The 15,630-nt window shown below is 41.4% G+C and overlaps 1 protein-coding gene across 1 annotated transcript in view; it reads left to right on the top strand.

Moving 5' to 3' along the window:
• Positions 1-1,469: 1,469 nt before the first annotated feature.
• cntn1.L (contactin 1 L homeolog) overlaps positions 1,470-15,630 on the top strand; it is a gene marked incomplete at its 5' end in the record, with an annotated part of 46,879 nt that continues 32,718 nt past the window's right edge. The window contains 1 exon segment of the mRNA NM_001085869.1: positions 1,470-1,588. Coding sequence (NP_001079338.1) covers positions 1,537-1,588 — 52 coding nt within the window.

The following is a 15,630-nucleotide window of genomic DNA, read 5'->3' as shown; positions in this document are numbered from 1 at the left end:
CAAATGACATGGGAATGACCCGAAAAGACTTTAAGCTTCCATCAGGCATTCTGTTCATATAATGAAATTAGACAATTCCTTTTAACGCAATTTAGACAAGAATAGAAGAAAAAAAGGGGGCTTGGGTGGAATTACATAATGAGGCCTAAAAATACATTTACATCCAAAACTCTAGCCTTTAAGCTATACATCAGAAACAATGTATCTGTTAAAAGAACAGTTCAGTGAAAAAATAAAAGCTGAGTAAATAAATAGGCTGTGTAAAATAAAAAATGTTTCTAATATAGTTAGTTAGGCAAAAATGTAATGTATAAAGGCTGGAGTGACTGAATGTCTAACATAACAGAACACTACTTCCTGCTTTTCAGCTCTCTTGGTTTCCACTGATTGGTTACCAGGCAGTAACCAATCAGTGACTTGAGGGGGGGGCACATGGGTCATAACTAGTGATGGGCAAATTTTTCCCATTTCACTTTGATGAAAAATTAGCGAAAGGACTGAAAATTTGTGAAATGCAATGGGCATCAAAATAATTTTTATACGTGCGCCTATTTTGTCCAAAAGCATCAAAGTCAATGGGCATCAGAAAATTTTTAATGCGCAACAATTTTTATGCGCGCGACTATTCTGGTGCACGACCATATATTTTTGACGCTGTGAATTTTCGCTGTGAATTTTCGCTGCAGATTCGTGAATTTATTTTCTGGCGGCAAAACGTGGAAGCTCCCGTGAATTCGAACCTGCCAAATTTATTCGCCCATTACTAATCATAACTGTTAGCTTTTGAATCTGAGCTGCATGCTAAGGATCAATTTCAAACTCACTGAACAATTATGTCCCATGTCGCCCCCCTTATAGTCGCTGACTAACTCAGAGTTAGAGAGCTGAAAAGCAGGAAGTAGTGTTCTGGCTATTATGTTAGACATCCAGTAACTCCAGCCTTTATACTTTACAATTTTGGCTACCTTACTATATTAGAAACATTTTTTATTCTGCACAGCCTATTTACCCAGTTTTTATTTTTATACTGAACAATTCCTTTAATTATTGGTTGGTTATGATTATTTGTATAATATAATGTATATGTATTTTTCACCAGTCTTTGTCACATCCTTCTGCTTTGGTATATCTTGGTCTCCTTGGTTTGGAGAAAGAACATAATGAAAGGAGCAAAAGAGAAAGAACATGGTGGTCGTTATTTCTCACCTCATATACACCACCTAATGTTTTATAATCTCCTTACAGTATATCAGTCGGTTGCCTAGCCTAGTTGCCCTGTACAGATAAATAGAAATATGAGAATTTTGAAATAATGTTTAGGAATTGTGGTTATTAAAACTTAGGAAATGGAAAGCATTGCTATTAGTACAGTACTTGGTGATGTTTGTATAAAAATATTGCTGTTTGTAATTAGAATTGCCACTTATTTTTTACTCTTTTACAAATATCTAATGTTTTTTTCCAAACAGCTACAAACAGCTACATAAAATAAATTCAACATTTTGCACTTTGAACTGAACACTGAATTACATCAACATGTGGCCTCTAGTAACCCAACTGGTGATCTACTTCTTCTTCTGCTGGGCGGGTAAGTGAATTCTTATATTCCGAATTAATTACACAATTTTAAAAAATTCACAATAGGGTTTCATTGTAATTAAATTGAATGAAAATAAAAAAAATTGTTGGTGCCTGAAAATAATGTATATGTCTTGGTATACGGAACACTTCAAACTGAGATACTGTGACTCACAGTCCCAACCAAATCTTGCAAATCCACTGAGAAACATGAAAATGAAAAACATTTACTTATGCAGCCAGAAATAGTGACTATAATTTTTATTGTTTAAACAAGTCCACATAGGACAAATCCTTCCCCTGCTTTTCTGTCTGTAACATCATCCAGCCCAGTTGCAGGCTGGAGATCCATCCAATTGTCTGGGTGCCCCAGTGGATCCTTAGGAGAGAGGGTGTGTCTGACTTTGGAGCCAAAATGTACAGGGTCTCCAACAGAGCTTAACATGGGCTCTGTGCTGCATCATCCAGCCAGAACCAGTTTTTTGGGAGACTGTCCAAGAGTGCAGAGAAGCTGCTGCATCTCTAGAAGTGCAGAGAGAATCCATCCTGTTCCCTGCCAAGCTGCTAGAGACTCAGGAGAAGAAAGGTGCAACTGGTGAGATTGATCCTGCTGCAGAGCTGCCTGTAATCTCCAGTGTGACTGCCTCTGAGAGCACCCCGGTGAGTGAGCCACCCAAGGGAGGATGCTGGCAAGGATACAAACATGGGGCCCCGGTTTGAGGGCAGTTCTTGTGCATTTACCTGCTACGTGTGGAGTGGCTGCTAGGTTCCAAAGGGAGAGATACTTTTTGGAAAGATATAAGAGTTATTTAGATATTCTATTTCAATCCTTCAAAAGAAGCTCTTTTACAATAAGGATTTTTATTCTGCCTTGTATGTAGTGAGCTTGCCTCAGCTGCCACAGGCAGTTCCAGCTCTGAAGCTGCAGTAACCGAATTAGTCGCCAGCTGTGCTGTCTTCTCTTGCCTAGTTATGACGTCACACCATGTATATTTCCAATTTGTTTTCTGTTCTTTTTGTTTAATACTTTGCATGTACCAAATTAAATCGAATTCCTCTTATGCAGAGACATGCAGCAATACAAATTCCTCATTATTGGTTAATTGTTTTTAAAGATAAATGCACTTAGCTGCCTGATGAAATAACAAGTACAGTGAGATTAGTTTAACAACTCGAGAGCAATGTATTCAAAAAGTACCATCATTTCTTATGGTAGCAGAAGTAAAGTGCAGGGCTCCCTTTCACCTGTTAATCCAGCGCAAGGCACTATAAACAACAGCAGAGTCCACGAGCATGGGTGCAAGTAATAAGTGAATGGGCTGGAAAAGGTGCTTGTGGATGGGGAGGGACAATGGACCCAAATGCTTACAACCAGATTATGGTAAATGTTAAGCACAGTACTCTTTGTTCTATATTTCTAATTCAAACAAGTGGAAGTGTTCAGCAGCTCAGACTAAGAACAGGAGTGCATATGGTACAAATTTGTGTGTTCAGTGTGTTCAGAAATGTCAGTGTGTTCAAAAGCAAATGTGTCATAAAAAGAAATAAATGCAAGAAAGTATTGTTTGTTTCTCCTTATATAAATTATACATAAGTGCAGAGTGCAGCTGTCTGACTCAATTTAATATAATGCAGTTACAGGAAGGTCAATAAAGGGAGAGAGAACAGCAGATGTTATGTTTTAGCACATGATGCACAGATGCACACATAATTTCATTTACATGGATATCTTTGGAAGTTATGCAGTTAATTTTGAACTTTATCAAGGAAAGCTACATTTGGCTAGTTTTTGCTCAGCTTCTAATATGCGCTTTGAAGGAGGATGACTCAGTGGCCATCAGTAAAGCATGTACAGCAAAGGCATTGAAGAGTAAATAGCATGGAATTTATTTTAGACTTGTGATTTCATTTTTATTGATTAATGAATGGAATCTTTGTGAGTGAACTGGATATCAGCCATTAGTCAATAAAAATGAAACCACACCATGGGTGTCCATTCTTCCATGGCTTTGCTTGTAATTTTTATTACAAACAGCAGACTGCTCTCAGTCTGCTGTCACGCACTATACACTGTGGCAGCTCCTCTACTACAGCGAGTCCATAGAATTCAATGTTTAAAGAAAAATTTCATATATGGTATATATAAATATATGAACATATATACATACTAAATCATTTACATTGCTGACTTTACTATTTTCATCAAATAAAATGTTTTTCAGGTATTAATATTTTCCGATGGTTATACCGTTTTTTTTTTAAAATTGTCTGGGGGGCATTTACTATTCTGAGGAAATCGCTGCGCTCTGCACTTCGCATTGGATATCAAATCTGGCACGGGGTGCAGTGTGCTGTTATAGTATGTAGGCAGGTGGTAGGGACAGGGCCTTTGTCTATTGCCACTCTGTAAGTGACAGGTAAGGGACCAGAGGGAGAGATGCCTACATGCCTCCCCCCACTCCTGCATGCTGCTAAAAGCAGGCAGTGCTGAATTCAAGGGGGTAGATGCAGGTCTCTGCACATCAGAGCAGAATAAGGTTTATAATGTTTTCCGAATTCATTTATTCACTGTTATAGTAAATGTGTCATTGTTTTCCTTGCCCTTTACTATTTGACATAAAGATTGCACAAATTACCCTGCTCTATGATATATCTGAGCCACCCTTTTCTAAAAGGGAGACTATATGAAAAAAGAAATTCCAGCATTGTGCTGTAAAATACAAATGTTCATTTTAATCCGAATCTGTATATTCATATGTAGTATAAAAACAGAAAAATGTAGGGATTATGGCCAGTGGTTGGGCATTCACATGTGTACATAATGTGTATCCTGTTGCACAATGAAACAAAACGTTTTGAATGTTTTATATAAATAATATACTGTATTATAGGAATTGCACACCACAAATCAGGTTAGGAGAGATCTGCTAGGATCTGAAGACCAAAAGAGTCATGTACTACATACCACACTGGCCACAATTGGCTATTATTTTTGCACTTTGCACATTGTGCGATGCTTTATCTGTGGTATCGCAAAGACATCCCCCACCCATCTCCTAGTTAGAGAGCATCAGAAGGCACTTTTTAATTCTGGCATGAGGAGCTGTGAGTAGTTTACCCAGAGGTGCAAGTGTCTTTTAAAGAATAACATTTGTTTTTCTATCACTAAAATTACTCTAAACAGCCCATAGAATAACACATCTTTTTCTCTGCATTCAGGTTTATTTCCTTTATGCATTACAACCAGTTCAAATACAGCTCTTTTAGTACACTCTTGCCTAGCATGAAGCTCTGCTCGCTTTGCTTTCTGGGCTCTCCTGCTCTCTCTGACAATGTAGACCTCAAAGAAGTGTCTACAGTGCAAGCTCACTGCCCCTACTCCAATGAAAATCAATTAAGCATGGGCATTAGGCACCTCTTTGAGGTCTCCATTGTCAGAGAGAGCAAGTGCTGTGCTCTAGCACTTGCTAGAGATAGCATATGGACCCTAAGGGGGTTATTTAATAAGCTCCGAATATACGAAATTGCCCGAAATCCGAAAAATTTGTGATTTTTTTATAAAATCGGACTTTTAAAAAAATCACAAATTTTTTATTAAACCCCGAGGGCTAAAAAGCCCGAATATAAAAACACGGCATCTCACACCTGTCGATGTTGCATAAAAGTCAATGGGAACAGTCCCATTGATTTTTGGTTGTGTCGGGGGTTTCGGGCAATTTCACAATGTTTTTGGAGCTTTCCGGGTGAAAACTCTGAAAAATTTGGAGCTTTTGAGGAAAATGCCCGAAAAAATCGTGAGCTTTTCCCGCAAAGCACATTTTCGGGATAATGTAATAAATAAGCGTTAAAAACCCGAGCCCGGGTTAGATTTTGTAGCAGCCGATATAGAGATAAATTCGGACCTTGATAAATAACCCCCTAACTGTTACTGAAGAATATCATCGGAAATAAATATTTTTGAATGAATTCTGGCTTGCTTTAATTGAATAAAATGATTGTGTATTGTACTTTTATATATGATGGCAAATTACAAGGTTTAGTTAAAACATCCACTGTAAACCAAGACAATTGTTTTATGCTTTTGACATAACCATACAATGCTAACATCTGTAACATGTGCCAAGTGGATGTTACATATTCCTTGGCGAAATTATAACACTACTCTACAAAACCAAGAAAATTAAACCGAAAGGTTTATAACATATTTAGTGATTTTTTTTTTAATTTTGGTTAATATCTTTATAGTACATACACAAAATTCATATACATTCAACCATTTTCTGATTAGCAAAGAACAATGAAATGAAAAATCTTTAAATGTCTGAGGTAATCTTTAGATTCCAAACTGTCCTAATAGATATTTCATAAATGATGCGTTGCAAAGATAAGTTGGTCCTTTTTTATACTATCCTTTAGTAGACTGCACAAGACTTAATGCTGATTGCTTTTATTAAGAGGGCAATATACCCCACCTGTTCAACATGCGTTCAATGAATAGGGCGTATGCTAAACTACAGACCCTGCTATTGCATGGGGCCCTCAGGTACTGTGTTGTCTGCTCTAGGGATGTAGCGAACGTCGGAAAAAAAGTTCGCGAACATATTCGCGAACTTGCGCAAAAATGCGAGCGGTTCGCGAACGGTTCGCGAACCCCATAGACTTCAATGGGAAGGCGAACTTTAACATCTAGAAAAGACATTTCTGGCCAGAAAAATGATTTTAAAGTTGTTTAAAGGGTGCAACGACCTGGACAGTGGCATGCCAGAGGGGGATCAAGGGCAAAAATGTATCTGAAAAATCTGCCTGTGTGTGCTTGGAAGAGATAGTGTAGGGGGAGAGCTGTTAGTGATTTCAGGGACAGATGATAGTAAGCTTGCTGGCTAGTAATCTGCTTGATACTGCTCTGTATTGGAGGGACAGAAGTCTGCAGGGATTTGAGGGACATTTTAGCTTAGGTAGCTTTGCTGGCTAGTAATCTACTGTTCTCTTTAAACAACTGCCATACGTTGACCTTGTAGGCATTGTTTGCCCAGTTTTTTTGGACGCAGCCACTGAAGCACAGTTGCCAGAAAAAATATGCCATATAAATGCTGAAAATAGTAATTTTTCGCCATACGTTGACCTTGTAGACATTGTTTGCCCAGTTTTTTTGGACGCAGCCACTGAAGCACAGTTGCCAGAAAAATTATGCCATATAAATGCTGAAAATATAAATTTTTTTGGTTGCAGCCACTGAAGCACAGAGGCCAGAAAAATTATGCCATATAAATGCAGAAAATATGCATTTTTTTGGTCGCAGCCACTGAAGCACAGTTGCCAGAAAAAATTATGCCATATAAATGCTGAAAATATAAATTTTTTTGGTTGCAGCCACTGAAGCACAGAGGCCAGAAAAATTATGCCATATAAATGCAGAAAATATGCATTTTTTTGGTCGCAGCCACTGAAGCACAGTTGCCAGAAAAAATATGCCATATAAATGCTGAAAATAGTCATTTTTTGCCATATACGTTGAGTCAACGTATGGCAAAAAATTACTATTTTCAGCATTTATATGGCATATTTTTTCTGGCCTCTGTGCTTCAGTGGCTGCGCCAAAAAAACTGGGCAAACAATGCCTACAAGGTCAACGTCGTTGACCTTGTAGGCATTGTTTGCCCAGTTTTTTTGGCCGCAGCCACTGAAGCACAGAGGCCAGAAAAAATATGCCATATAAATGCTGAAAATAGTAATTTTTTTGGTCGCAGCCACTGAAGCACAGTTGCCAGAAAAATTATGCCATATAAATGCTGAAAATATAAATTTTTTTGGTTGCAGCCACTGAAGCACAGAGGCCAGAAAAATTATGCCATATAAATGCTGAAAATATAAATTTTTTTGGTTGCAGCCACTGAAGCACAGAGGCCAGAAAAATTATGCCATATAAATGCAGAAAATATGCATTTTTTGGTCGCAGCCACTGAAGCACAGTTGCCAGAAAAATTATGCCATATAAATGCAGAAAATATGCATTTTTTGGACGCAGCCACTGAAGCACAGTTGCCAGAAAAAATATGCCATATAAATGCTGAAAATAGTCATTTTTTGCCATACGTTGACCTTGTAGACATTGTTTGCCCAGTTTTTTTGGTTGCAGCCACTGAAGCACAGAGGCCAGAAAAAATTAAACCAGTAGGGTTTGCACCCTAGTTTGTAACGGTGGCGGAGGGAGGAGGAGGACGCTAAAGGACAGCTGTGTGTGGAGTCATGAGGCTTGAAGAGAAGGACAGCTGCATAGAAGTCAGAACAAGTCTTCCGGCGTGCAGTAACCCTCCGAGATCCACCCCTCATTCATTTTAATAAAGGTCAGGTAATCGACACTTTTGTGACCTAGGCGAGTTCTCTTCTCAGTTACAATCCCTCCTGCTGCACTGAAGGTCCTTTCTGAGAGCACACTTGAGGCTGGGCAAGACAAGAGGTTCATGGCAAATTGTGACAGCTCTGGCCACAGATCAAGCCTGCGCACCCAGTAGTCCAGGGGTTCATCGCTCCTCAGAGTGTCGATATCTGCAGTTAATGCCAGGTAGTCCGCTACCTGCCGGTCGAGGCGTTCTTTGAGGGTGGATCCAGAAGGGTTGTGGCGCTGCCTTGGACAGAAAAACATTTGCATGTCTGACGTTACAGACTGGCCAAAGGGCTTTGTCCTTGCAGGTGTGCTCGTGGCAGGATTACTGGCACCTCTGCCCCTGGAATGTTGATGAGTTCCTGAAGTGACATCACCCTTAAAAGCATTGTACAACATGTTTTGCAGGCTGGTTTGTAAATGCCGCATCTTTTCGGACTTGTGGTATGTTGGTAACATTTCTGACACTTTATGCTTGTACCGAGGGTCTAGTAGCGTTGCGACCCAGTACAGGTCCTTCTCCTTAAGCCTCTTGATACGGGGGTCCTTCAACAGGCATGACAGCATGAAAGACCCCATTCTCACAAGGTTGGATGCAGAGCTATCCATCTCCGCTTCCTCATTATCAAGGACTGCATCATCCACGGTCTCCTCCCCCCAGCCACGTACAAGACCAGGGGTCCCCAAAAGGTCACCACTAGCCCCCTGGGAAGCCTGCTCCTGTTGGTCCTCCTCCTCCTCCTCCACAAAGCCACCTTCCTCCTCTGACTCCACTTCTGGCACCTCTCCCTGCGTTGCAGCAGGTGCCTGGGTTCGTTCTGGTGATTCCGACCAGAAATCGTGCGCTTCCAGCTCCTCGTCACGCTGGTCTACAGCCTCATCTGTCACTCGTCGCACGGCACGCTCCAGGAAGAAAGCGAAGGGTATTAGGTCGCTGATGGTGCCTTCGGTGCGACTGACCATATTTGTCACCTCTTCAAAAGGTCGCATGAGCCTGCAGGCATCGCGCATAAGCACCCAGTAACGGGGGAAAAAAATCCCCAGCTGTGCAGATCCAGTCCTACCACCCAGTTCAAAAAGGTACTCGTTGACGGCCCTTTGTTGTTGCAGCAGACGTTCCAACATAAGGAGCGTTGAATTCCAGCGAGTCTGGCTGTCAGAAATCAAACGCCTGACTGGCATGTTGTAGCGCTGCTGAATGTCAGCAAGGCGTGCCATGGCTGTGTAGGAACGTCTGAAATGGGCCGACACCTTTCTGGACTGGGTGAGAACGTCCTGGAATCCTGGGTACTTGGAGACAAAACGTTGGACTATTAAATTTAACACATGTGCCATGCAGGGCACATGTGTTAAATTGCCTAGTCTCAACGCTGCCAACAGATTGCTTCCATTGTCACACACCACTTTTCCGATCTGCAGTTGGTGTGGGGTCAGCCACCGATCGGCCTGTGACTGCAGAGATGACAGGAGTACAGATCCGGTATGGTTTTTGCTTTCCAGGCACGTCATCCCCAAGACAGCGTGACAACGGCGTACCTGGCACGTCGAATAGCCTAGGGGAGCTGGGGTGCACAGGTGTGGAGGAGGAGAAGGAGGACCCAGCAGCAGAGTAAGAAGAAGAAGAAGACGAGGTAGAGAGCGATGGAGGAGTAGAGGTGGTGGCAGAACCGCGTGCAATCCGTGGCGGTGACACCAACTCCACTGTTGTTGTTGAGCTACCCATTCCCTGCTTCCCAGCCATTACCAAGTTCACCCAGTGGGCAGTGTAGGTGACATACCTGCCCTGACCATGCTTGGAGGACCATGCGTCAGTAGTCATATGGACCTTTGGCCCAACACTAAGTGACAGAGATGCGGTAACTTGGCTCTGCACATGTTGGTACAGGTGTGGTATTCCCTTTTTAGAAAAAAAATTGCGGCTGGGTACCTTCCACTGCGGTGTCCCAATTGCTACAAATTTGCGGAAGGCCTCAGAGTCCACCAGCTGGTATGGTAAAAGCTGGCGGGCTAAGAGTGCAGACAAGCCAGCTGTCAGACGCCGGGCAAGGGGGTGACAGTCAGACATTGGCTTCTTACGCTCAAACATGGCCTTCACAGAAACTTGGCTGGTGGCAGATGACTGGGAATGGGAACAGGTGGTCAAGGTGGAAGGCGGAGTGGAGGGTGGTTCAGACGGGTCAAGGAGAGCAGAGGTAGAGCAGTAAGATGCTGGACCAGAAGGAGTGTGGCTTTTAGTTTGCCTGTTGCCTTTGAGGTGTTGCTCCCAAAGTGCTTTGTGCTTGCCGCTCATGTGCCTTCGCATAGAAGTTGTACCTATGTGGCTGTTGGGCTTACCAAGGCTCAGTTTCTGACTGCACTCATTGCAAATTACAATGCTTTTGTCAGAGGCACACACATTAAAAAAATCCCACACTGCTGACTTTTTGGAAGTGTGCGATCTGGCGGTAACAGTAGAAGTTGGCGGAGTTGGCGGTATTGGCGGCAATGGCGGGTGCGTTGGCCGGCTGAACACAGGTGCCGATACATGTTGTTGCCCTGCTGATCCCTGCGGGCTGTCCTCCCTGCTTCTTCTAAGTCTTATTCTCCTACTGCCTCTCTGACTCTCCGTCTCTCCATCTGAACTACCCTCCTCTTGCTCTCTTCTACTAGGCACCCACAAAACATCAATCTCCTCATCATCATTCTCCTCAGATGCATCAATTTCTTCTGACACATCACAGAAGGAAGCAGCAGCGGGGACCTCCTCCTCATCACTCATTATGTCCATCTCTATCGTGTTCTCTGCCAGAATTAAATCTGGTGTAAGGTCCTCATCTCCTTCATCTTCTTCTGGCAATAATGGTTGCGCATTACTCAGTTCAAGAAACTCATTGGAAAATAACTCCTCTGACCCCAGTGAAGAAGGGGCACCGGTGGTGGAGGAAGTGTTACGTGGGGTGGCCATAGCAGTGGAGGATGAGGAGGATGTTGTGGTAAAGTTAGAAACGGTAGAGGATGGGGTGTGCTGTGTAAGCCAGTCAACTACCTCTTCAGCATTTTGGGAGTTCAGGGTCATTGGCTTTTTAAAACTGGGAAATTTGCTAGGGCCACAGGATTGCATAGCAGCACGGCCCCTAGCACGGCCTCTGCGTGGCGGCCTGCCTTTGCCTGGCATTATTTTTAAAAAAACAACAACAACAACAAAAACTCAGTTGGTTTTTCTGGAAACGATAATACACACAGCTAGATGGCGGGTTGAAGAAAACACTGTGCAAATAATGCCTACAAAGTCAACGTATACACTACTACAGCGGTGGATACGGATTACGTAAAATATATGAATGCTGCTTGAAAAAAAAGTAACTCAAGTGGTTTTTCTAGAGACGATAATATTATCAATATTTAGACAAAATGTGAACAAGGTCACACAGCTCGATGGCGGGTTGAAGAAAACAGTGTGCAAATAATGCCTACAAGGTCAACGTATACACTACTACAGCGGTGGATACGGATTACGTAAAATATATGAATGCTGCTTGAAAAAAAGTAACTCAAGTGGTTTTTCTAGAGACGATAATATTATCAATATTTAGACAAAATGTGAACAAGCTCACACAGCTCGATGGCGGGTTGAAGAAAACACTGTGCAAATAATGCCTACAAGGCCAACGTATACACTACTACAGCGGTGGATACGGATTACGTAAAATATATGAATGCTGCTTGAAAAAAGTGACTCCGGTGTTTTTTCTGGAGACGGTAATATTATGGATATTTAGACAGAATGGGAACAAGGTCACACAGCTCGATGGCGGGTTGAAGAAAACAGTGTGCAAATAATGCCTACAAGGCCAACGTATACACTACTACAGCGGTGGATACGGATTACGTAAAATATATGAATGCTGCTTGAAAAAAGTGACTCCGGTGTTTTTCTGGAGACGGTAATATTATGGATATTTAGACAGAATGGGAACAAGGTCACACAGCTCGATGGCGGGTTGAAGAAAACAGTGTGCAAATAATGCCTACAAGGTCAACGTATACACTACTACAGCGGTGGATACGGATTACGTAAAATATATGAATGCTGCTTGAAAAAAAGTAACTCAAGTGGTTTTTCTAGAGACGATAATATTATCAATATTTAGACAAAATGTGAACAAGCTCACACAGCTCGATGGCGGGTTGAAGAAAACAGTGTGCAAATAATGCCTACAAGGTCAACGTATACACTACTACAGCGGTGGATACGGATTACGTAAAATATATGAATGCTGCTTGAAAAAAAGTAACTCAAGTGGTTTTTCTAGAGACGATAATATTATCAATATTTAGACAAAATGGGAACAAGCTCACACAGCTCGATGGCGGGTTGAAGAAAACACTGTGCAAATAATGCCTACAAGGCCAACGTATACACTACTACAGCGGTGGATACGGATTACGTAAAATATATGAATGCTGCTTGAAAAAAGTGACTCCGGTGTTTTTTCTGGAGACGGTAATATTATGGATATTTAGACAGAATGGGAACAAGGTCACACAGCTCGATGGCGGGTTGAAGAAAACAGTGTGCAAATAATGCCTACAAGGCCAACGTATACACTACTACAGCGGTGGATACGGATTACGTAAAATATATGAATGCTGCTTGAAAAAAGTGACTCCGGTGTTTTTTCTGGAGACGGTAATATTATGGATATTTAGACAGAATGGGAACAAGGTCACACAGCTCGATGGCGGGTTGAAGAAAACAGTGTGCAAATAATGCCTACAAGGTCAACGTATACACTACTACAGCGGTGGATACGGATTACGTAAAATATATGAATGCTGCTTGAAAAAAGTGACTCCGGTGTTTTTTCTGGAGACGGTAATATTATGGATATTTAGACAGAATGGGAACAAGGTCACACAGCTCGATGGCGGGTTGAAGAAAACAGTGTGCAAATAATGCCTACAAGGTCAACGTATACACTACTACAGCGGTGGATACGGATTACGTAAAATATATGAATGCTGCTTGAAAAAAGTGACTCCGGTGTTTTTTCTGGAGACGGTAATATTATGGATATTTAGACAGAATGGGAACAAGGTCACACAGCTCGATGGCGGGTTGAAGAAAACAGTGTGCAAATAATGCCTACAAGGCCAACGTATACACTACTACAGCGGTGGATACGGATTACGTAAAATATATTATGGCTGCTTGAAAAAGTGACTCCGGTGTTTTTTCTGGAGACGGTAATATTATGGATATTTAGACAGAATGTGAACAAGGTCACACAGCTCGATGGCGGGTTGAAGAAAACAGTGTGCAAATAATGCCTACAGGGCAAATAATGCCTAAAAGGTCAACTTATACACTACTACAGCGGTAGTAAAATAAAAAAAGTAAAATAAAAAAAAATGAATATTAAAAAAAAAAATTAAAGTTGGTGCTGCTGAACTACTAGGAGCAGCAGATTAGCACACCAGTCCCACTCCCCAACACTGCTAGACTAATAGCACTGGGCTCTTATAGTAGTAGTAGTAGTAGTAGTAGTAAAACAACAAAAAAATAAATAAAAGCAGTCCTTACAAGGACTACTGTTATTGCAGCAGTCAGCAGATGAGATCAGAAGCAGGACAGCTGCCCACTGCAGCTACATACAGAGCACTGCAGTAGAAGGTAGATTACTAGCCAGCAAAGCTACCTAAGCTTAAATGTCCCTCAAACCCCTGCAGACTTCTGTCCCTCCAATAACAGAGCAGTATCAAAACGATTACTAGCCAGCAAACTTTCAACTGTCCCTGAAATCACTAACAGGCAGCAGCTCTCTCCCTACACTATCTCTTCAGCACACACAGGCAGAGTGAAAAAACGCTGCAGGGCTTCGGTTTTTATAGGGAAGGGGAGTGGTCCAGGGGAGAGCTTCCTGATTGGCTGCCATGTACCTGCTGGTCTGGGGTGAGAGGGCAAAAAAAAGCGCCAACAATGGCGAACCCAAAATGGCGAACGTCGCGCGACGTTCGCGAACTTCCGGCGAGCGCGAACACCCGATGTTCGCGCGAACAAGTTCGCCGGCGAACAGTTCGCGACATCTCTAGTCTGCTCATGGTAATCACCACTCCTGACTATTCTGCCATGTTAACTTTACCACCTGTGCTAGTTTTTGCCAAACAGGAAAATTTAAGCTACTCCATGTTTTAGTTTCCAGTGTTCAAAATTACTAGCCACCTGCTGCAGTCTATAAAGGCCTGTCAAAAAGGGCCAAAAGAATTGGAATATAGCCCCCAGCTCACAAGGGCACCCATATCAAGCTAAAAAAATATATATTCCAAAACATTCTTTCAAAGTTTAAAAAATGTACTCTTTATTTAGCATAAATATTAAAAAGTAGGCATACAGACAGATTGATACCGCGCCTTACGCGTTTCGTGCCCACCGGCACTTATTCATAGGCATTACTGTTATTCCACTTGGTCACAACATTTATACCCCAGGAGATCCCTCCCCAACCATTAAAACCAATCACGTGTTGCCACCTCACGTCTACTTTTAAAGCAACATACACATATTCCTCAATTTGATCATATAAACATTATTTTTCTGCCTATACTCTGTTACATCACAACATTTTTATAATTTTTTCAATAGATATATTAGGGTGCCTGATTCAAACAACTTAACCTAGCAATCACTGCCATATAGTCTAGGTCTAGGCCAGGTTTTATTTCCTGATAATATTGTTTGTATACATCACATTGTTTCAGTTTTTATTGCCCTATATCACCCTGATCCTGCCTCATTATGAGTTTATCACTTTACATGTTAAATCAGGTAAAACATGTTACATCGAATTCGTAGTTTAAACCAAGTGGCAAACGAGTATGTAAATAAAAAATCCAAAATAATTCTCTTTTTGCTAAAAGCCAAATCACCTCCTCTACTCCCCAATCTCACCTTTTCTATTCCCTGTACAGAGCAGCATGACAAATCACTTCCATTACATTGCGAAAAATGTCTTGTTAAATTACTTTTTTCAACTGCTTTTGGATTTTTTATTTGACTCAGATGTTCACGTATCCGCTCTTTTAGTGTTCTACTCGTACAGACCACATATTGTTTTTGACACCTTAGGCAATGTTTCCAGTGTTGGCAATGTTGTTTGTTGCAGGTCATATTACAGTCATGAATTTCCAGTACATCCTCATGATTCCCACGTAATAAAACTGAAACAGTCTACAGGTTGAGAACAAAGAATGGCATGTCAGAATTTAAGAGGACCAAAAGATTGATCAAACCAATGGATGTTGTAAAATTAGGGAATCGCTGCTGTCAAATAATGCTTGTGTTGAATCACAAGACAGACAGGTTTTTTTTTCCAACCAAAGGCTGTATTTTACTACTTGTTTCTGTGCCTGAAGAAAAGATGTTAGCTCTATTAAAACATTTCAGCATTGCAGAAATTTGGACTGATCAGGAAAAATATTTAGAACTGTACAATGTGTTTGTGTATCTTAAAATGACAAGCAATCAATAAACATTATTTTTTAAACAAGGATTTGTCTTATTTACCCATGGCACCTCCTTCTGTTTGCCTGACAACAGTGAAACATTTTCTACCGATGTTCTGATTTGATAATGAAATTGCCAAATCTGTGTTTTGAGATTAAACTTCCAGTACACTGAGTGTATCTAGTAT

This window comes from Xenopus laevis, chromosome 3L (assembly GCF_017654675.1).
Source record: "Xenopus laevis strain J_2021 chromosome 3L, Xenopus_laevis_v10.1, whole genome shotgun sequence".
Lineage (NCBI taxonomy): Eukaryota > Metazoa > Chordata > Amphibia > Anura > Pipidae > Xenopus > Xenopus laevis.
The sequence above is the reverse complement of the archived record's forward strand: the minus strand, read 5'-3'. Positions and strand labels throughout refer to the sequence as shown.